General features: G+C 36.9%; 1 protein-coding gene across 1 annotated transcript; it reads left to right on the top strand.

The window, feature by feature from the left end:
- Positions 1 to 3,115: 3,115 nt before the first annotated feature.
- On the top strand, positions 3,116 to 20,013 carry LOC102101511 (prostatic acid phosphatase-like). Its single transcript, XM_005519001.2, has 11 exons — positions 3,116 to 3,242; positions 4,714 to 4,809; positions 7,343 to 7,429; positions 8,039 to 8,191; positions 10,352 to 10,450; positions 11,566 to 11,661; positions 14,068 to 14,200; positions 15,437 to 15,519; positions 16,399 to 16,505; positions 16,969 to 17,138; positions 19,880 to 20,013. Exons 1-10 carry the CDS (start codon positions 3,129 to 3,131, stop codon positions 17,123 to 17,125), a joined length of 1,125 nt encoding a protein of 374 aa, XP_005519058.1. The 5' UTR covers positions 3,116 to 3,128; the 3' UTR covers positions 17,126 to 17,138; positions 19,880 to 20,013.
- Positions 20,014 to 22,818: the final 2,805 nt, after the last annotated feature.

Genomic DNA, 22,818 nt, shown 5'->3' with positions numbered 1-22,818 from the left:
ATTCTTGCATGCCAGCACTGAAATCATTAACAGAAAATGTGTATCTGGTTGGGGCAGAGCTAATGTTGAGGCAGGGGTAGTGCGTCCCTGAGGCAAGGCACGGTGACATGACATTGTTTTCCTAACACAAAGGACTGAAGAAGTCTATGTTAAGCATTAGCTAAATAAAAGCAGCTGATTCCTATCTATTTACCTATTAAACCAGTGGCTTGTAGTTGGATTTTTTTTGTTGTTCTGACTTAGTTTATTGCAGCTGAAGAAATGATACCATCACTTTTCATCATTTAACCATAGCGTGGAAGCAGGAGACAAAGAGGTACACTGTATACCAGAGCAAACATTGGGCTCTCTTGACACGTATAACTTTGATCTGATTGGAGCTGAGAAAAGAAGATGAGGAAAAGTCATGGAAGAAGACATGGACATCAAAACTGTGCAGAAGCCACAGAATTATGACTTCAACACCAAAGGCTGGAATAACAATCCATCAATTATTTCAGGCAGGGAAAAGAAGGGGAGGCAGGGTGGGCAGGTTGAAATCCTCCTCCACCTGCCTCCTTCTCCCCACCTAATTCTACACTGAAGTCTTCTTTTAACATGCTTATCACTATAACCAATTCTGACCCTTCTCCACTGTCAATGAAGAAGTAGCATCTCAAGCTGCAAGTCCAATCCTACCCTGTGTTTACATACCAAGCAGATTTAACTCTGCACTTGAAAGTGGGGGGAGCGGGTAAGCATCACAGCCTGGAAAGGGTTCTTCATATTGTAATTTGGGGGTAGAGGGTCAAATTTTGTCCTTTGGGTTAGTAAGCTTTCAAATACAATACTACCACTTAAACCATGCAGCAATTTTTAACACGTTTTAACATGTTAATGAATATTTGCATTCCCTCAACAATGTCAAAGATCCAGCAGCATCTCTTAACACAGTCTTCAGATATCACAGTACAGAACACAACACAAAGCAGTACTTTTACTTGCTTAGTAATATTATGGTTATCATGACCCCGTAAATATTTCATCAAGTTTGTTGGTAAGATAAAGGCATGTGATCTACACCTCATATATTGTCCTTTGTACTCCCAAGGAAGTGAGAGAGGTACAGTTATTACCTTTATTATTATCTTCTCCTCTTCCACCTTCAGCTGTTGCTTTAACACAGGCTGCAAGCATATTAAAGAAGCAGTTAGCTTGACTTTGGAAAAGCTATAGTTTACACACATCTCACCACAGCACAGCACACTATTTCATTCTCCCTCTGTGACCTTCAACAGGAACAGAATTAATCAACATGGTGTACTTAAAAACAATTCCAGCGCTTTACATGTCTTTTCTCACAGAATTAGAAGCATCAAGATCACATCAAAGGAAGCAAGTATCAGGTTTAACACTAATATTTTTTTTTCCATTTCATTAATATTTTTACACCAATATTTTGTCATCCTTAAGTAAGAGTAATTTTACCTTCCTAGTTACAGAAGTCTCACATAAAGTGTGAGACAATGGATTCTTGAAAAGATGAAAATTAAGTATTTCTGCTCCTGTTGAAGATCTGCAGTCCCTCCTAGACATATCTACAGTATATGAAGAACCTGAATGGAACCTTGCAATTCTGAGAACTAGCCTATTTTTTCTGAGCTGGTCTATTTAAAAATCTTGTCTTGCAGAGCAGTGTATTTTAGGAGTACTGTCTGACGCCATGTTCTCTAGAAACAGCATAACACAGACTCTTCAGAGAAATTTTTGAGGTATAACATGTACAGGGTGTGAATAGTTTTCATCAGTTGACCCATATCTCCCCCAAGGTGCCTCCAAATTATAAAAAAAATAAAAAATAAAAAAAATAAAGGCATTTTCTTTCTCAACAAATGTGGGTATCTCCTCATATTTTTCTATTTCTGAATCTCTTAAAATTGTCAGAGATGAAAGCAAAAATGAAAGTGTGACCTCTGGATGTTTCACAGAGGAATCTCTTTACCTCTGACAGATGTGAAAGACACAACATTGTTATGTCAGGAAGGAGAACCATTCCTCCTAGACAAGTCTATATCTAATAATCAGAAGAAAAGTTTCGTTATGAGCCTTAAATTAGTTTGAGATTATATAACCTTTTCAGGTAGCAACATCATATTTTTTTTTTCAGTAATTTCTCTTAAATTCTTACAGAGAGATTCTGATGACTAAGAAATCACCCTCAATTTTAACATATTAACAGGAGTTTCATTAACACATGGATGGGACTGAACATAGACCAATAACTTGCAAGATCAATCCTGTCTCACAATGGTGTCTCTGAGCTAGATTTTTTTCCTTATTTAAAATACACTGGGGAAATGACAAAAACAAGTCTTCAAATATGCATATATAACAATGAGAGTGTTTGCAAGAAGAGAAATTTGAAAATTAAAAATTTACCTAACTATGAAATTTTGGGGCACAGTTCTAGAAAACAGTGTCACATGCTTTGCCAATAGAAAGAGTCAATCTACTAAAGAGATCAAAAATTCATTCATATATCTTTATATTTTTTGTGATTAACTTAGGCTTATATCTGTTCCTTTGCACCAAAACCTTCTGTTGCTTATTCCTCCTACAAATCACAGCCAAATCCAGGGAAAATTCAGAGATACTTTATAAAAAGGACATTTTTTAGCACTGCTCCTTTTAGCCTTCTAGGACAAAGTGTTCAGACAAGACTGTGAGCACCAGGAATGCAGATGGTTTAGTAGCTCTTTTGCATACAGTAAAATATCCACAGCATTTTCATATTTAGGAAGGCTGACTGACCCATACTAAATCCTAGTTAAATAATAGAACACAGCCACTCTCTCTTTACATTCACCTGTCTTGCAAGGGGCAGGAGTTAGAGGGCTCAGAGATTTCACTCCATGCTATACATGGGACACAGAAATGGAGTACAAATGTGAAATACACTTTTCATTTCATAAGTTCCCTGAAAAGCACTAACCCTAGAAGGGGAGAGAGGCAGGAGACAACAACTTCACAGCCCACTCTCAGATTTCACTACGCACAACTGACTCCACCTCTCTTAGCCACATATCTACTGTATCACCACATCCAGCCAGGGACCTTGGTGTGCAAAATAGTTGAAAACTACCCTCAGGATGAGAGCAAGGCAGCTGGTCTGTGGAATTTGGAGTCTGTGTTTCATGTTCTGTCTTTTCTGCATCTTTCTTCATCAAACAACAGCTAAAAGAAAACTGAAGTTTGTGTCCCTAGTAAGTATGGAAAATTTCTTCAAAATTTCACTTACTGAAATTTACTGTCACTTGCTACTCTTCTTGTACTCTAGGGTAGGGAGGAGGGGGTACCTTTTCAAGTATTTAAATGTTTCCTCCATATTCAAAATTCATTATTGCATTGTCCAAAAAAAAAAAAAAATCTCAATTTTAAATAAGATTTTATAATTTTGTGTTCTTTGTGCACTCCTAGATGAACTTACATTCTGGATGGATACAGAATGCTTATTTCATAGCACTAAGAGAAAAATAACACAGGATTCAGTTTCAAAATGTGAAAGAGGATTTAATAACTAAATACCAACTGTGCAAAGTCCCTCTTTACCATGGAAGAGTTTCCACTTTTTCAGTGGTTTCAATGGACTAACATGCAAAGTAAATTCCAGTATGTGAAACTCAAACTAGTGTACAATGACATTGAAGAAGCAACACAGAAACCAGCGCTGTGAAGCTAATGCTATTTGCAATGATTGTGATGTACCATTTGTTTGCAGGAAACCTGAATCTTATTCTGAACATCACACACACATAAATCATTTATATAATTTTTGTCCTGCAGTTTTTGATTTAATTTCTCCCCGCTGGAATTAAGAAATAAAAAGAAAAAAATCTGGTGGTAAAATTTTAGAGTCATATAGCACATAATTACAGGAATTATGCTGCAACACATACAAAGCAAAGAATTCATAGTACAAATGAAAAATATCCAATATATCTTTAAATATATATAGATTTGTATAATATCTATAAATATATATAACTATATAATATATTAATATATAATATAGATATTATATAGAGAGATGTAATATCTATATATAGATTTATAATACCTATAAATACATCTTTTATCTGAAGTGAAATTCCAAAACAGGTTCAATGTTTTCAGAACAACAATTTAGCCTCTATTTGCATATTAGATAACACGTTTGACACCTCTTGTGATGAAAAAGCCAACATATAACTTTTTAAGGCTAATTTCTTCCAAGTCAGAGAACTTCACAGCAGTCAGCCACAGAACTCTTATCTTGAGTTTAGTTTTCTTCTTTCTGAATTCCAATTTAGTCATACAAAAATATACTAATGTTCAAATATTTCTGCAAAATTACTTACATGATTCTGGTTTTCTGTTTATTTAATATTATGGTCTATACCTCCTAAAATATCTAAACCTCTTTAAAATATAATAGAGTATCCTTTAGTTTTTATAACTTGCAAAAATTTACTTGAGCTAATTTATTCTCAAACATCAAGGAAAGAACCAATTCTATTTGTCTAAATAGATTAAACAGGAAATGTAGCTGTCTAGACTTAAGGCAAGCACCATTAACATACTTAGCATCTGTCAGATACTGTACTCACTGTCATTGCATATTCCTTGTGACTACACTAGTTATAATTACCACAAAAAATACCAGTAACATAAAAGCAATTTCATCTATTTTATCAGGTATTTCGCCATGGTGATCATACCCCACAGGAGTTTTTTCCAACTGATAAGCACAGAGAAATTGCAAGACAACAGGGATATGGCCAACTTACCAAGGTGAGTTTGTTTACCTGGGCCAAGAATTGAAATACTGGAAGATGGTGTGTTGATATCTGGGGGTTGGAACTTTGCTTTCACCTGGATAAAGCCCTTAGTAAGTTGCCACTTAAGGACAGCCAAAGAACTTGGAAAACACAGCAACAGCACTCACTAATTTTAAATAAAGCTGAGCCAGTCTGTTCTGGTCCAGTGTCAGCATATGTTGAGCTCTTTGATTGCAGTCTAGGGTCTTCTGGGAGGAGCCAGGCACTGGTGACCATCTCAGTTCACCTGTGACTACAGAGGAAGCTTTAACCATCAGTAGCAGAATGCAGTAGCATCAGAATCAGTAGCAGGTGGTGGAAGTGCTTACAGGCACAATTCTCCCTCAATCTTTGCTGAATAGGGGTGCTTCCTAACTCATGAACTGTTAAGATCCATCTTAGCAGTAACTTCTTTCATGCAATGCCCAAGAAATCTGATTTCAAACTCAGTTTTTTTAGTGCAGGCATTTGTGGAATCAGCTGCTGGTAGTAACCAGAAGCAGCTGAAGCAACCAGAGATACTGTGTCTGACAGATACTGTGCTTGCCTTAACAGTAACTTCTATTAGCTGCCACCTCTTACAGATGGAGCCAAGGGTGCAGTGTACTATCAGTCTGCAGGGCAAAACTTGGGCACTGAGTGGTTTTAACACCAGTTCTGCCCTCCTCCCACGAGAAGGACCCACTGTGTCTGGGTGCTTGTGCTTTCTTTTTGTCCAAGATGTTATTTGGATGGAAAAAAGCTGCTAGTTATTTGTCCAGTACTCAGAATCAGGCAGTCTCCCCGAAGTAGTTTAGAAGGGCCAGAAATCTGATTGTCCCAGATAAATGACTACAGTGCACATGGAGGCAGACTGTGAGGTGTGGCTCTTCTTTAGGCACACAGACCTTATGTGCATAAGGGGTCTCTCTCCTAGGGGAGCTTGCCATGTCCCCATCAAAATCAGAATACAACAAACTGCCTGAGGGGTTCCTTTTCCCCACTACTCTTAGGAGGCAAAACTGATCTCCAAAGCAAAATCAGGCTTGTTTCTGCTCATGTCAACCCCCTTGAAGAAACAGGAGTAGCAGACCAGCTTCCCAACTCAGCTGTGACTCAATCATTCCATATAAATGCTATGCAAATTCAGCAATCCATGCCATCTTGCTCCAGGGTATGGAAGACTACAAGACCCAGGTGTCAGGACTTAACAACATGCATATTAGGCAAGTTGGGACAGAAGCCTAAACCACACATATACCCTAAGAAACTGTATACACAATCCTAGCAAAAGAAAGAGGTGATCACATGCACACACAGTGGGTTCTGAGTAACTTGGTCTGACCTCATAGCTGACTTGGCTTTGAGCAGGAGGTTGGACTAGAGACTTCCTGAGGCCCCTTTCAGCCTGAATTATCCTCTGATCCCATGACTTAGAAAATTGCTTTAGGAAGCAATGAGTAATCACTGTACTTGAGATCCCAGTGTACAATAATGATTACATGAGCAAAATGGAACCAGGTACTAGTAAAAAGATGGCAATATAGAGACTATTACAGGGACATTGTGTGTGATTGTGTTGGAGTCACCACCCCTACAGGTGTTTAAGGAAAGACTGGAAATGGTACTTAGTGCCATGGTGTAGTTCACGTGGTAGCATTAAGTAATAGGTTAAACTCAGTGATCTCAGAGGTCATTTTCAACCTAGCTGATTCCATGATTCTGTGATTCATATGTCACGTGTTCACAAAAATATGTAGGTAAACTGAAATATGTTCAGCTAAGAGCTACTAAAATGTTGGGACTGGAAAATCTATTTTGCTTTGAGAGTACAGAATTGTCATCAGTTTAATTTAAGACAGAGATAAAGTGACTTGATTCCATTTTATGGATTATTATTTAACTGTGAATAACATCTGTGATGGTGAATGTTATTCAAAAGTGTAACAAGATTCAGTGGCTGAAAGTTGGGAACATAGGCAAGAATCAAAAATCAAATGTTTCAGACTGTTGATAATTAACTATTGCAGCAAAATGTCTTGGAAGACTTTTACTTCAAGTCTTCTATTCTGAAAAATTAGATCTTGACCAGGCTAAAACGGTAGCCTCCATAAGGAATCACTGGTGATACTCTATGGGATTCATATCCTGGATGTGTCTTCATGGACAGGTGGCTGTCCTATCTGCACTCCCAGTTAATCAGCTCTGAGACAGTAATAGAGTAGAAACTAGACAGATGGTGTTGGAACATCTCTTTAAGTCTCACTAGCTCAGATAAACATACACATAGTTTTCCATAGAGCAAAACAGAAAGCTGCTTCCACCTGGAGTCATATCTAACATTATCTAATACCATACATCCAGCAACTTTACTACCTTTTTTCTCATTCTTCTTTCCTACTTTGCTTTGAAAAGGAAAAAAACCTTTATTAAAATAATATCAAGTATTACTGCACTCTTTTTTGGTTGTAAGAATGGATGCATAGCACATTTCTTTAGCCTCTTACGCTCTTGTGTTACTTCTACAGCTTGGCATACAACAACAGTATGAGCTTGGCCAGTACATGCGGAGGAGATACTCTCATTTCCTGAGCGTTGTTTACAAGCAGTGTGAGGCAAGTACTGGATCTGGGCAGGAAGATGTTTTTCATGGTTGTTAATAGGACTTCCTGGATGCATAAGAGTCTAAACCTGGTGCAGCTGGAGAAAATTTATTTCCGATTGAAGTAAATGTAATCCAAAGTATCCCTGAAACTGTGGTTCAGCTTTTATCCTGATGGTTAACTGAAAACCATATGAAGGGCTTTTTAGGCTGTACATAGTTTCAGCTCCCTTACTGCTGTATGGGAGAGCATCTATGTCAAATACCTCCAATGCTACACTTCCATATGGAATTCAGATACAACTCAGTTTTCATTTAGGTTCCAGCTTTTCAGCACTCATATGATGTCCCAAAGCCTAGAGGGTCAAATCGAGTCAATCTCTTGCTCTCTACTAAGATTCCTAAGATAACTGTTACCATGCTGCAGCTCAGTTGCCCAGCAAAATTGTATTCCAGCTGCAGTCTTTCTCCCGCTTCCTTCTTTCTCATAGTCCTTCTTCATGCTACTCCATTTTAATGACAACTTCCCCAGTACCAGCCCCTTTTTTCCTACCAAGAAGACAATAAAGTAAGCCTTAAGATATTACCTTCCAAAATATTTCTTTTTTTTTTCTTCCTTCAGATTTATGTTCAGAGCACTGACTGTGATCACACACTTATGAGTGCTCAGGCAAGTCTTGCTGGACTGTACCCACCAACACAGAGTCAGATTTGGAACCCCAGAATCCTTTGGCAGCCAATTCCAGTTCACACAGTGCCGCTGTCGCATGATAATGTGAGTATAAACTAGGGATGTCTGCTTTCCCTTAATCGTATGTAAAGTACATAGGATATGAGATGAAGGTGCAGCAAAAAGTTCATAGTAAAGGCAATGAAAGTAAAGGCTTTGTTACAAGCATTGTGAAGAAACGCCTAATGAACTGAATAGAACTATTGGCAAGATTTTCACAGGAATGGATTTATGTGTCAGAGACATGATCTTAACAAAAGAGAAAGAAAAATGGGAGTACTGGGTATAGAGAAAAAGAGTTAATTTATAAGGTGAGTAAATCACTGTAGAAGTAGATTAATCCTAAATTTAATGAAAAATTACTTTCTTTGTGTGAGAAAACACTTAATCTCACTAGCGCTTCAGTATTTTTTAGTCCACAGCCAACAGAAAACACAAGATAATCATTCTGGGACTTACATTATGGTGAGAATTGAGTTATAGGATTCTTTTTCATGCACTTTGCTGGTCAGTGCATGCAGTTCAAGGATTGGTGAAAAAAGTAAAAGGGAAAAGGAAGGAGGACTCAGAGCTTTAAGCATGGGTTCATAGGGCAATGTAGTTATTCATCTCCCTTCCTCAGCTCCTCACTTTGGAGTTGTAAGGAATCCTGTGGATAGCAGCTCTGTAGCCTGCATGTACTTGTCCTAGAGGGCAAAGCTGTGCAGCTGACTGGGGCTGGAATCTCTTGTGTGTGGAAAATCTGTAATAAAATGTTAGGAAGATCAGTAGTGTGCAGTGTAAGTCCTGGTTTGCGAAAGCAGGTTTGCACATTTGATGCAAGATAAATTGTGTGGGCTTTAGAAGTCTAGTCAATACAGTCTGTGATGACAAAGGAATCACATTAGATAGGTCATGGAGCAATGGTTCTCACCTCAGGGTGATGAGATCATGAAGATGGAAGGTATGGAGACATGTCTTCCTCTTCACACACACAGCCAGGCACAGAGCCAGGAGCTGCTTCTGGCACTGTCACAGGTGGGGATATCTCAGCAGACAGTCAAGAATACCTGGCCAGTATCAGCACAGATGGCAAACTCAGCAAGCTGGTGCTGCACCTCATTCACATCTAGGGGAACAAGTAAGTCTATTCAAACAAACCATAAAGTCATGAACATATGCACAATTTTCATACTTTTTTCAACTATTTGTGTTTTAACTTTATTCATCCTTACTACATCCGTAGTACTACATAGGTGTAGGTACTACATCCATACCCTACAACAAAAAACAAATGCCCATCCTTTATTGGTGAAGTTATGCCTGTTCATGAACTTATGGCTATAATTGACAGATACCTTCCCATCTTGTGGAATACATAGATTGTATTTCTAAAAAATTGAGGTACTTCTGTGAAGCATTCCGAGCTAATTAGCCCTTCAAAACTCTCAAGTTCTTTTCAAAGTTCTTTTAACTTTGGGAGTATATAGATGGAGCTACATTACTGGGAAAAGGACAAAAAACACATTAGAGAAAAGCACTAATAATATCTCAGTGTCAATTTTTAACTTTTGCTTTAAATTTAACAGAAAACAAGAATAAACACAATTTAGCTTACATATATAAATATATATAAATGAAATAACAAATTCTTAAGTTATTCCAGTCATATGTAACCTTTAACATTCATATATCTTCAATTAATGAAAGACAAAACCAAGTTACAGAAAGTTGACAAGTTTCTACAATGTAGCTGAACTAAACGAAGCTATGTTAAATAGCTCGATGCAGCTGAGTATGCACAAAGACTCCTATTGCAGTACAGCTGATGCTTGGTAATTTGTTGTAAAAATGTGATGGTGTGTTTAAAGAAAGACTGAATACAAGGAATGAAATCATCCCTGGAGAAGCTAAGAACAAAGGAGTTCATGAGGGCTTGTCTCAGTCTTCTGTCAAAGGACAAATTTCATCTTGTGTAAATGAATCCTTTAACCTTGAACTACTGCAGCTATTACTCCTCTGAACATTTAAAGATGATTTTGTATGTAGTCATCACTGTGACTCCTAGAGTCCTGAAGATGAATATCCTTGAAACTACATTCCCAAATTATTTTTCAGCTTGTCCTAACTAGTGCAGCCAATCAGAACAGCAATCCTGTAAGGGTATATTGAATTGCAGAACAAGATGCACCTTGCCTAACTAGAATTTTGCAATTTTCTTTCCAGTTGCTATACCTACCTTTCTCACACTGCCCAAAATACAAGGAGCTTCTGAGAGAAACCTTTGCAACAAGGGATTTCCAAAGGCAATTCAAGCACTACAAGGTGAAGTATTTTCAGTTCTGGAAATCCAGTTAAAGTGTATCACTTCTTCAACATCATCTGACACACAGGATTAAAAAATAGCAGTTAATATTCTCCTTTCATATCTCTAATCTTCACAGTGGGTGTGGACAACATATCCAAAAAACAATTACAACATTACAGATCCAGCTGGACTGGGTTACTCCCAACAATTGAAAATGGCAAGTCTTAGAAAAGAGAAATTATTGACCTACTTGCAAAAATTTAGTTTCCAGGAGACTAAGCAAAAAAAAAACCAACCTCTTCAGATAAAATCAGTGACAGTGCCTCTCAAATTATTCCAATACCTCTCTCTGTTTACTCCCATGTAAAGCAACTCCTCTGATATCTCTGCCTGTATAAGTCTGTGAGTTCAGATTCATTTTCTCAGCTCAATTCCCCAGAATTTCTTTAACAGTCTCAGTGTTTTCCTCAAGTACCTACGCATGTTTTCCACCTAAAATTTTAATTTAGGTGTTCTCTTGTGTTTTTTGCTTGTCTTCATACGGTATCCTTTCCTTTCTTTCTCCACCATCAAAACCTTTGCAAGACTATATAATTATATTTATTCTACTGCAACCTTCTTCTTCACACATGTATTCAAAAGGACACTATGAACCTCGCCTGTTTTTCTATTATCTTTCACCACTGACCTCAATCATCCATCTGTGGCTCTGCATCTGGGTATTATATGCAAATAAATCACATTTCCCATTTTGTAAAATTCACATCATACTGCTCCTTCTCCTGACTACCAATATCAGAATAATTATGTTTATCACACTTTCTTTAAGCACTTTATGGATTTCTGCCAGACTTCATATATATATATATATATACATATGTTTCCTCTACTTCCTTCTAAATATTTCCACCAAGCATAAACAATCACCATACTTCAAATCTGAACTAACATCACCAACCTTGTCTAAATGAATAGGCCAAATTCTCTTACATCTAGGCAACAGTTCATTGTTTAAGTGCAAAGTGCAAAGACTGACTTCTTTCTAAAAATTCTTATGTACTAGTATGGCAGTGTGTAGAAATCATGTAAAAAGGCCCTCAATGCTACAACTTTGGTGGTTTTTGTATTCCAGCAATTTCTGAAGTTTTTAGCCACTCATACAGGATACCCATTGAAGACGTTGACTACTGAGAGGATTTGGAAGCTCTCTGACACTTTACAATATGAGGTAAATAGAATCATAGAATCATTTAGGTTGGAAAAGACCCTTAAGATCTTTGAGTCCAATAGAAATTCCTTCCTTCAACCTGGTATTTTTACTTCATTTATTTTTTTATTGTTAAGTCATAAAAAGATTGCAGATCTGTGCTTCAAAATTTTTTTAAACAGACTATTTTCAGCTTCTTTCCCAGAAACCCTCAATTAACATCAAACTTACTATTGAAAATCCTGTAAACACTCTATGTGTGAGGCTGCTATGGGTCATCCACCACTAGAAGGAACACAAACTAATGGATTTTCATATTCAAAATCCAGCCAGTGACCGCATATGGAGAATTAGGCAAAAGCATACTTTTGGATAAAATTGTCTTGTAACTCATCCAGACCCCAGTAGGAGATACACAGGGATAAAAATACGTTGCTGGCAAAGAAACATAAGCATCCTTCCATGAAGATTTTATGCAAATTGTATAAGCAAGAGAAGTCATTATTTGTACATGGCCAGCAGTGCACAGAGTATTTTCAGGAATTAAGCAGCCATTGGAATGACAGAAACTGCTATTTGTGCAAGTTTGGAAGCTTGTTCTAAGCAAAGGTACCAGGCATATCACAAAAAAGCATGGATTTTATAATGAAAGGGGTATTGTGATGCCAAACTGGCATGGGTATCTGGTTTCCAGAGTCTGGAAATGTCATGATTTGAAAAAAATCCTAACTGCTCTTAATTTAGGAAGAAGTCCCACTTCAAAGTCTAGACTTACCTTAGCTGACACAACTGAAAATTGAAGAGTTTTGAGTTAAAAAGTTATTTTTTAAGGCAGCTTTTGCTACACTGTCATGCATAACTATTTATAAACTTAAATAGTAATGATTGGTCAGCAGTAGTACTGGGATATTAGTGAGGGAGTTTTAAGGTGGATTTCAGAAGCAACATATAATATTTTACAGGGTGTGATGCTAATGAGTTTACCTTCATTCCTGCAGTTTTTGCAAAAGTCCAACTTTGATCAAAGCAGACTTGAACAGAATGTTAGCCAGGGCATTAAGTTAAGTGAAATGTTAACATGTTGGGACATCTCACTGTAATTTCAGTGAGGTCACCCTTCCATGTTTTCCAAATGCAGGACCACAACTTTCAGTAGTTAAATCATACTGAGAACCTGTGTCACCAGACAAATATGCAAAATCCACTGCTACCATAAAGAATCTAGTTAAACACTGGAATTAAAAAAAAAAAAAAAAGAAAAGAAAAATTGTGTTTCTCCTTCTAGTGTTAAATTTGATGAGCTTTGGTCTTTGATAGTAATGACTGAGGACTCTGAAGGTATCAATTAAGACATCTGCCATAAAAGCTGCTCTCATTTTTCAAGCATACAGAGAGACCGTCCTTACACAGCTTTTTAATACAATTCATGAAACTAAAGTAGCACACATCTCTCTGTATTTGTTACTTTCAGCTAAGTGTTATCTGACTCTCACATAACTTGGAGACTGAGGTGTTTGCTTGCCTACAAACTGTCTTAAATAGCATGCAACCAGCCAATTCTTTCCTCAAGACGTAGATCACATTTATTGAAAGAGAAATGGATAACATTGTGATCTGAGCTGGTTTGTGATCATGAGCCTAGCTTGTTCTATTGTTTTCTTGTTTAAACAAACCCTTAAAGTAGTTGACATTTTCCTTTGAGCTGGCTTGTTACAAGAACACTCCTTTTGGTGATCTCAGTCCAAAGGTTACATTACACTAAAGGAAAGTTACCAACCTTGTTTAAACAGGAATTCAGGGTAGTGCAAACCAGGAGTGTTGTGTATATCTCCCCTTTTCACAGTTGTGATCGCTAATATACTTTGGGATGCATCCCCAAGGAAACACTAATCCATTCCACATTAGCTTGAGGACTGTGACAGTATCCAATAGACCATAATAGGTATGAATTTCATTTATATCTCATCCTTATACATCATACTTGTAGTATACTACAGCTATACATACTTCTATTTGATCTCTGTATTCCTCTTACACCTGAGAACTACCAGCCCTTAAAATCCTGATGTTTATGTAGGATTTGTTTCAGTAAAAGTATATCCCAGAACATGACTGAAAAAGTCATACAGTGATTTTTTCACCTGATAACATAAAAATGCCAGTTGCTTTTTGCAGAATTTTTAGTATTATATTTCCTCTTCTTGTTGAACACTGCCCCTCAAATTTCTTTTAAGCACTATGGTGCTATAAATAGGAATGCTACAACTGTCTAAAAGCAAAATACAGTCATCATTTTATTACAATGAGAAAATGTTACTGGAGTGAAACATTCAGAATTTGTTATGAAAAGTATTTTGTGTCAGAATAAATAACAGTTAGCAGTAGGAATCAGTAAGAAAATCACCATGTTTTCTTTCTTCACTGTAGGACACTAACAATTACACTCTACCTGTTTGGGCTACTCATGGTGTCAGGACCAAGCTGATGAAGCTGTCAGAATTGTTACTGCAGGCGGAATTCGGGATCCACAAACAAAGACAAAAATCACGTTTGCAGGGAGGTAAGCTGAATTCTTACCCCATTTAAAACCAAAAGTAGGATGGGAAAGAAGAAAGGGTATATGGTAAACACTGCTACTTATTCCATAGCAGAAGGGTGAAAGATGTTGTTATGGGGATATTGGTGGGCAGCACTGAAAGATCTTGATTAATGGGGAGGGAGATGGTGAGCATATAAATCATGAATATCCTAATCTAACATTACAATTGAGGTATCATTTAGATTACACTCTATAAGAAATTCGATATAATATACAGATCCTTGTTGAATTGAATTAAGTCTGAACTTAGTGTAAGCCTCCATGTGTAATTTAAAAAAAAAATATTTGTAGTAATGTCTATAATGGTGATTTTGTTGCCTAACAGTCTTCATATTCCACTATTGAGAGTCCTAAAATGAGATTACTAAACTGCTTCTTCTTATTCTGCTCAGAAAACAGTGGCTGAAATTTGAAAATATACTTTTTTAATCAATCATTCTCCTCCATTCGTCCACTGTCATCTTTTGAGCCTCCTTTTTGTTTTATATGGGCTGTGTGCAGGCAGGATCTGTGAGCTAGGAAGACAAATAAACATATAAGCATGCATCAATTTATTTCATTTTTCAAACACCAACTTGCAAAACTTGGCACAAAGTTCAAACCTCTGCCTTTGCTTTACGAACAATTGCTATTAAAAATGTGCCAGGAGCTAAAGACTAATTCTGCCTAATTTCCTAACTGGTACAGTTCTACTTTTAGGATTTTAATTTGTTGACATGTCAACCTTATATTAACATAGTAGTGCAGCCATTGATTTAAATCACGTAGTTTGTCTTACAAATTTTCAGTGGTTAACATTAATAGACAACCACAGAATTTATAAAGCCCTTGAGTCCAGAGGATATGCTCTTTCTTTTTTCTCTGGAAAGCAGGAAATCAATCAAGCAACACACACAATGAGGTAGTATTCATTACTGTGCTCTTCTTGCACTGTTCTGCTGGCACAAAGTAAGTGTCAATGCACTGTTTGAAGCTGTAGAGGCTATTAGGGATTCCCAAAATATTTTACACAGAAGTAAAATAGGTCCACTTCTCATTTGAAAGATACTGCCACTATTAATCAGGGCACAAATTACCAATTAAGTCAATTGAATAAATCTGGTGCATTTAGTGACAGATTACTAAAATAGCAACAATCAATACAGGTGTTAACACATGCATCTCTTTCATTGTCACTGCTTCCCCATTTTCTTTCAGGTATTCTTTTAAAAACTATTCTAAAGCATATCTTAGATGCCAGAAAGCCTTCATATCATCAAAAAATGGTTATATATTCCACGGTGAGTGCTTTCTGTTTCCCTTGTGCTTCCTTTCTGCAGTTATTAAATGCAGTGAAAGCCAGGAAATTTCATTTCCTTCATGAAATAGAGCTACAAGCATTTTTTATTTGGTTAACCTTAAATATCTTCAGGTTTTTAAAAATTTTTAACAGCTACTACTTTGGAACCTGAAGCATTCCATTTTCCACTTCATGTCATGGTTTTTTCATTGTAATAATGTCTTGATTGAGCAGGGAACTGGAAAAATCATGACTCATGGTTTATTAAATCTGGATCACAAAGTTAATTTAAAACAAAATCTCCTTCTTCCTGCATCTTTTTCAAGTGTAAATGGGAAAAAAAGAGAAAAAATTAAGTTACAGTTATTTTAGAAGGCCTTATGAAGGGAGTTACTCAATTGTGATATTATATTTTTGTTTAGAATGTGCCAATGCTGTCATTGGAGGAGGAAATTTTTGGATTGCTCTCACTAAAAAGCTACTCTTTCTAAACTGCTGTTATAACATTACCTATTGGGTATATATCAGCTAAAGAGCTTACTGATCTGATCTCAGATACTGTTTACTTAACAGGCAAAACCACTAGTTCTTCTTAAAAGAAGTTTTAACAGCTCTCATTAATTTTGTAAGAGCTGCAAGTGACTAAGACTTCTTAAATATTTACATATATATATACACTTTATACATGCAGCAGCACTTCAGTTTATATAGCCATAAAGGGACAATATTTGTTCAACAGTACAGAGGGCAAGTATTAATGAGGCTACACAAGTAACGTTAATATTGAGTGGACAGACAATGTGCAGGAGATATTGTTAAATATTAGCTTCATGCAATCTTTTTCAATAGCCCTTTAATTAAAGGTTTCCTCTGTTCACAGCATGCAGCTACCATTGCTGCCTTACAGATGGCACTCAATGTCTTCAATGGGAAATTGCCTCCTCACAGTGCCTGCCATTTTTTTGAACTTTACCAGGAAAAAAACGGGCAAGTATCTGCAAGCTATACTGCTAATATCTACTTTTTCTAAAAAGGGATTTTCTGATACCCACAACTGGATATGTGAGATTTACTATTCAGGAAAATATTGCACATTGATTTTATATTTGTAATTGTATTCAGTTCATTAGTCAGTAGCAGAATAAGCCTGAAAACCACACACACATACATACACACACACACACATATATATTACAGTTATGAAAGGCTTTTCTCTATTCTTTTTATCTATTTAACTCCTTAGCAAAGGCAGCAAACTACACACAAATTGGTGTTGACCCCCTGTTGCTTAAAAAGCTCTCTTCAGAGTACTAATTACATTAGTAAATCATAAGCACATTAGCAACCAGACAAATAATCTGGCTAAAAGTTTGTCCCCAAGTATGATAACTGAAGCATGTGTGATTTTGCATACTTAACTTTATTTTGACCCTTCTGTATTTTGAAACAGGCAATACACCATAGAAATGTACTACAGGAATAATTCTTTGAGGGAGCCTCACCCCCTCACTCTCCCTGGCTGCAAATTTCGCTGTCCCCTAGAGAGATTTACTCATCTGGTCTCTCCCCTCCTTGTACACTACTGGACAAGAGAATGTAGAATGTAGGACATCAAAAGAGGTAAGCTAAGGGCTTTGGGCACATCTACCCAAAAGTAAAGCCAGGATTGCATCTTGAGCCAACAGCCCATTTGAAGTGACCATCATTTTCATAAGGGTCTGCTCTGAAATGAAAAATACGCAGATCCAGGAAAAGAGAAACGTACCCATGGCTGTCATTTCTGCTCCATCAATACACTTGTCTGTTCCAGACCAACTTTCTGGTGAAATGAAACCAAGGCTGATCTGACTTTAGGGTACTGTTTTTCATGTGGGGTTTTTTTTATTTTGGTTTAGTACAGTCAAAAATCTCTTCAGTTACTGAAGAAGTACATGTAAATGCACTGACTTAAAACAGTCACCTGTTCTTCTCTGCAGAGAATAACTGCAGAGTATTTGTCCCAGCTTATTAACAACAGTCAACAATTATGCTTTCTCTTGATTTTAGCAGGCATTCAGAGATCAAAACAGATGAATATTAAATAGTATACCAGATTGGTACTTACAGAATGTCAAATGTATACAGACACATATTGGGATACTAACTCATTCCCTCGTAGGTTGTCTATATCACCATATTAGGATGTTTAAATTTCCATTTTGACCACTTACAATATTTAGTTTTGCAGAATGAGGGAACAGGATGGCACTGTCTATCTTTTATCTAGCTCTATGTTGCTTAGGGAAATGAAAAGCTAAGAAACCTCAGTTTCTAGTGTTCAAATATTGTACCCAACATTAAAAAAATCCCATATGGCTTTCTGAATCACTGATCTCAAGAAGAATTTGAATCGTCAGAAATTATAAGAATGTAGACCAGCCAACTCATCTGGTTGAAAATAATTTCCTGTTAAATATCTTGAATCCATTAACAGAGTGGAGATAGTCTGGCCAGAATAAATGAAAAATTAGCAACTAATGATTCACTAAACAAATTTCTTCTCTATAGTCATTGCTCACAAATTCTCAGGAAATATTTCAGGAAATTACCACATTTAATTGCAAAAGGTAATTTGGCAGAGGAAGGGAGAGGTTGTTTCTGATGAAGTTTTTTTCCAGCCACACTACTAATACAGTCATGGAAGATAATGATAAAAACTTCATGTTTATACTGTGGTGCTTAATAATCTAATATTTTTGGAAATAAATCCCCCTCCTTCACAAAGCAAACTGATCAGATAAATAAATGAAAAAATCTATCATATATCAAAATTTTACAATAATAAAGACACAAATATTTAGCCTTTACACAAAGGCTGTACTTTGTTTCAATCCTCAAATCTTGCTGATGTAGAAGTTAGATGGCGTTCAGCCATTTTACACCAAGTCCAGCATTACTGCTTTCATTAGCAATCCTGAGTGCTGAAAACACATATGGACCACAAGAGAGGTTACAACCAAACCTGATACTTCAATGAAAATGTTGACTATATTGTCATATCAAAATTTGACATCTTCTACTATTTTATCCTGGCTCAGAACAGACCTATTGGGGCCATATCCTAATTTTTTTGACTAATTTAGAAAACATTAATTTCACTTTACCTGCAGGCAGTTTTAAATTCTCTGCTGTGCATGGGTTGCACTTGGGAAAAGGCCAAGGCACACTGATCCACAGGCTGCGCAGTGCAGCATGCTGACAGACTGCCTTGTGCTAAACCACTGTGCACTACCAATTCTCAATGAATGCAGACAGTCTGGAACAGATGACTTTTAACACCAGGAAGCTAAATTAAGGAGAAGAGTGGTGCAAAGAGTTTAGAGGTCTGTTGTAGTTAGGGCCTGGCGCTGCGGAAGAATTCGGGATGTGACGGAAAGCCAATAACCCACCCCTCTTTCTAGGATAGTAAGTGTTTTGTAATTAGCCAATAGCACCCAGGTGTGACGTATGTAGATGGGAGTAACACAGTGACCCCAAGCTATAAAATGTTAAGTTTCCCTGCAATAAATCGCCATTGTACGCCATCCATCACATTGATGCTGTGGGTTGTGGTCCGCTGGCTAGAGGTAGCCGTCGTGCTGGAGCTGGCCAGGGAGCTTATCTTGCTAAAAACCCAGCAGAGGTCACAATTACACTTGACACAGCTGCAAAATCCCTGATTTCAGCTGTTTCCAACTCTGTCAAAAATCATCTCAACTATTTTTATTTGCTAATGCATATGTTATTAATTTGATTATACATGCATGAGAGCATTTTATGAAGCCCATAGATGTGATTTTTTTTAAAAAATAAAATCCAGGAGTGTGACTGAGCTCAAAAGGACAGTTTATAGAAATAACTCTTCTACAGGGAGACTCCAGTTTGCAAAACATACAGATGTTTCTATAAAAAGCTTAATTGAAGTTTTATGGAGAGGACTTATGTCCTCACTACAGGGAAATAAAAACAAGTATTGTTATTAAAGGTTGCACAGTACAATAGCAGTATTTGAGGGTGATTTAAATCGGAGTTAAGTTCCTCCACATCTCAATGACCAGAAGGTGAATGAAACATAAGAAATTAATAAAGCTCAGCATATTTGGGAGGGAGGTAAAACTGTGAGCTCTGCCTGTGCTCTTTTTGCTGCTCAGGAAAATTTCAGCATGGATTGACTCAATGTTTCAACAGACTTTTCCTAATGCTGTCAAAACGGGAGCAAATGTGTTAACTCCTCTCCACTTAGTCTGAACTGCTTACTTGTAGAAGTACTATTAACAGGTTTGCCATGTTTTCAGAGAATGCCATATGCTAAGAATGCATCCGTCTTTTTGTCCTACCTTTAGGTGTTCCCTCCATTATCTTCAGTGTGGTTCACTTTATGAAAGAATTCTCTCCACACTGTGACATGACTGTGGTGCAACATTTCTCATTAAATTCCATCAGCATGACCAACTGAGTTTCCTGATCTCTATCAAAGCAAAACATTCCTTAATACTACAAACAAAAATTATAGAAAGCAGGGACTTATTCTTCGTGAGTATTTGCTTTACTTTATCACCTGGTAAAACCCAAGTGAAATATGAAACCAGTGGAATTTTTCAAGAGCTATCCTTTCCAAAGGGACATTGTCAGAATTAATTCAACTGTGTAATTATAGGGAGAGTGTTTTGAAGAGCTATAGCCTAGATTTACAGCAAAATTGGAAAATACCTCTGAAGGAGTGTTGCCCTCTTTTGAAGAATGAGACAAGAACTTACAGAACTGGTGACAGAAGCAATGTTTCAAATGACTCCTAAAAGAAGGAGACATTCCACTGTCCTTAGACTTTATTTTATTTAAGAAGTAATGAATCATTTTACACCAACAGACCTCAGAAGCCACAAGAATTAGGACAATGCCTGATTACTTACCTAAGAAATGTCTTTCTTCTTCTTTTCTCTTTTACATGCACAGATATCCCATCTCTACACAGAAGCAAGATGAGACTTAAGGAAAATTTGGACTGTGACTCTAGACCTAAAAGGGGCTTATAAACAGCCAGGTTGGCTTCCATGAAGACCTAGCGACAACTGGTTGACCCAACAAAGCTTTCAGATATTCTTTCCAAAAAGACAGCAAAGCCAAGTGTTAATTTTGGAAGAAAAATAATTTTTTGTTTCAAATAGCTTTTTTAACACCTTCCTTTTGTTATGTTACTTTGATTGTATATTCTGATCTGATCATATAAAATCTGTTCTCCTGGGAGATCTGTAAGTAGATGCTGTTCTTGACATGAACAACAAAATGGCAATACAAAATAAAAAAAAAATCAGAGCTGCATGCTCATTAAAACATGCAGAACATGTTGGGCAATCCCTCGCTAGTTAAATTTTCTAATATTGCTATTGCAAAAACAGCTTACGTTTTAACTACACAAGTGAGATCAGAACTATCAGATGCAACTAACTTCTGAAAACAGTGGACATGTCTTTTCTTGAAGAACTAGGATTTCTTATTTTTTTGCTTTCTCACAGTGGATAGGACCTTTTGCCAACAGTCTTATTGCCCACAGGTAATTTCAAAGAGAACTAGAGTAGCAGCTGAGATACAGAAAATTTCACCATTCTGGCTTCCTTTCCTCAGATCAGGCTTTTAAAATGGATGCTAAACCTATGAAAAGTGTATTCCTTACAGCATAAGAAGATAACTGCCACTCCACAAGCTAAAAATGAATCAAAATAATAAAAAGATCACTTTTCCTTCCAACAAGAATCTAAGTTTCAGAATTCTCACTGTAAATGCCTATTCTCTTCTCAGCAGGTCCCAATTTCTGTGCTTCTTAAGCCACCATAGGAAATACAGTTCACCAGGAAAGCTGTAGTTAGATTTTGAAATGCAGCCCCTTTTACCATTGCATCCAAACAATGGTAAAAATGTTTTCTGACAATGCGAGACAACCAGTTCTAGCTGCTTCTTAATGCAAAGAAGAGCAAGCTTGTTTATTCTATAGTACCTTCATGTACAATGGACCCCAGAAGAAAGTCTTCCCAGGTCTGGCAGCCCTCACAGGAAAGTTAGTGCAAGCTCTTTAAGTTATTCATCTCAAAGCCACGCTGATCATCACACCTCCCTTCCTAAGAAGTAATTAAAAAAAACCTGCTAGACGAAAGCAAATAGAAAGGAAAAGCCAAGACTCCATCTTTATCAGTGTTAGACTTCTAACAGATTGTAGCCTTGGCTGTCAAAACCAAATTTCTAGGCACTTTCTCTTCTCAACCTGTTACGGTTTCTTCATTTTTGAACTCAGGCCAAATTTTGGTGCTTGAGCTTCTTTTAATGTTTTGTTTGCCAGATGTTTAGAGGTGAAAGTTCAAGAACTGTAAAGGCTAAGTTTCATGCTTCTCCCATCAAAAGTAAGGATAACTTTTCTGTTGGTTTTCTGAATTGGACAATGCTCACGCACAAAACGTGATACAGACCTGAGAATCCTTCGTTATTCTCTTTAGTCTCCAGTTTCCAGTTCCTCCCCTCCTTCCTAACCCAAATCCATGTCTTTAAAATTTCCAAAACCGCATGAAGACCCTTTGTCCCAGAGATTTGTCTGGCATGGAGCATCATGGACCCTGGCCTCAGCGCTTCTGTTCAGTTATGGAAGTACATCCTATGTGAGGTCACTGCTTACAATAAAACAACGTAAGGTTCCCCCTTTTCCATCACACGTTAAGACAATGTCTTCTTCCATGCTACATGCACCAGTGTATATACCTTGAATAATCTAATTTCTGCTGAGAAAAAATAAAATTTCAAATTAATTTACAAATTAAGATATTTCTAAAGTATTTTATTCCCCCTATCCCTATTGAACAGAAACCCCATCATCACACACATTCTTTGTAGTGCATTTTGTTTCTAAGACTATCAATGTAGAAACACAGAAAGGAAGATATCCTTTATATCTATCTAACTCAGAGGTAAAATGAGCATCACTGTTTATGAAGTCTGGAATTTAAAGCCCAGATCTATTGTAGGAATATAAATTGGGATGTCAGTGAATGAATAATAAACTGCTCTGTGTTTTCCTATAACTTCACCACCTGACTTAATTTGAAAAATGTCTTACAGTCTTTTGCAGGCATGAAGTCTGTTCATTTCAGTTCCTCTTAATGAAGTGAGTCAAAATAAGTAAAAAACCCATACAGTTTGGCTTTGGAATTGTTTAGATTATTTACTTTTAAAATATGTTGCAAACACAGAATCAGAATCACCTGGATATGCAAGTCCCTCTCTTCTTTCACAAACAATG

The sequence above is a fragment of the Pseudopodoces humilis genome, chromosome 1 (genome assembly GCF_049639895.1).
Source record: "Pseudopodoces humilis isolate 2021_Gansu_Grassland_sample_001 chromosome 1, ASM4963989v1, whole genome shotgun sequence".
NCBI classification, from domain to species: Eukaryota; Metazoa; Chordata; class Aves; order Passeriformes; family Paridae; genus Pseudopodoces; species Pseudopodoces humilis.
The sequence above is the reverse complement of the archived record's forward strand: the minus strand, read 5'-3'. Positions and strand labels throughout refer to the sequence as shown.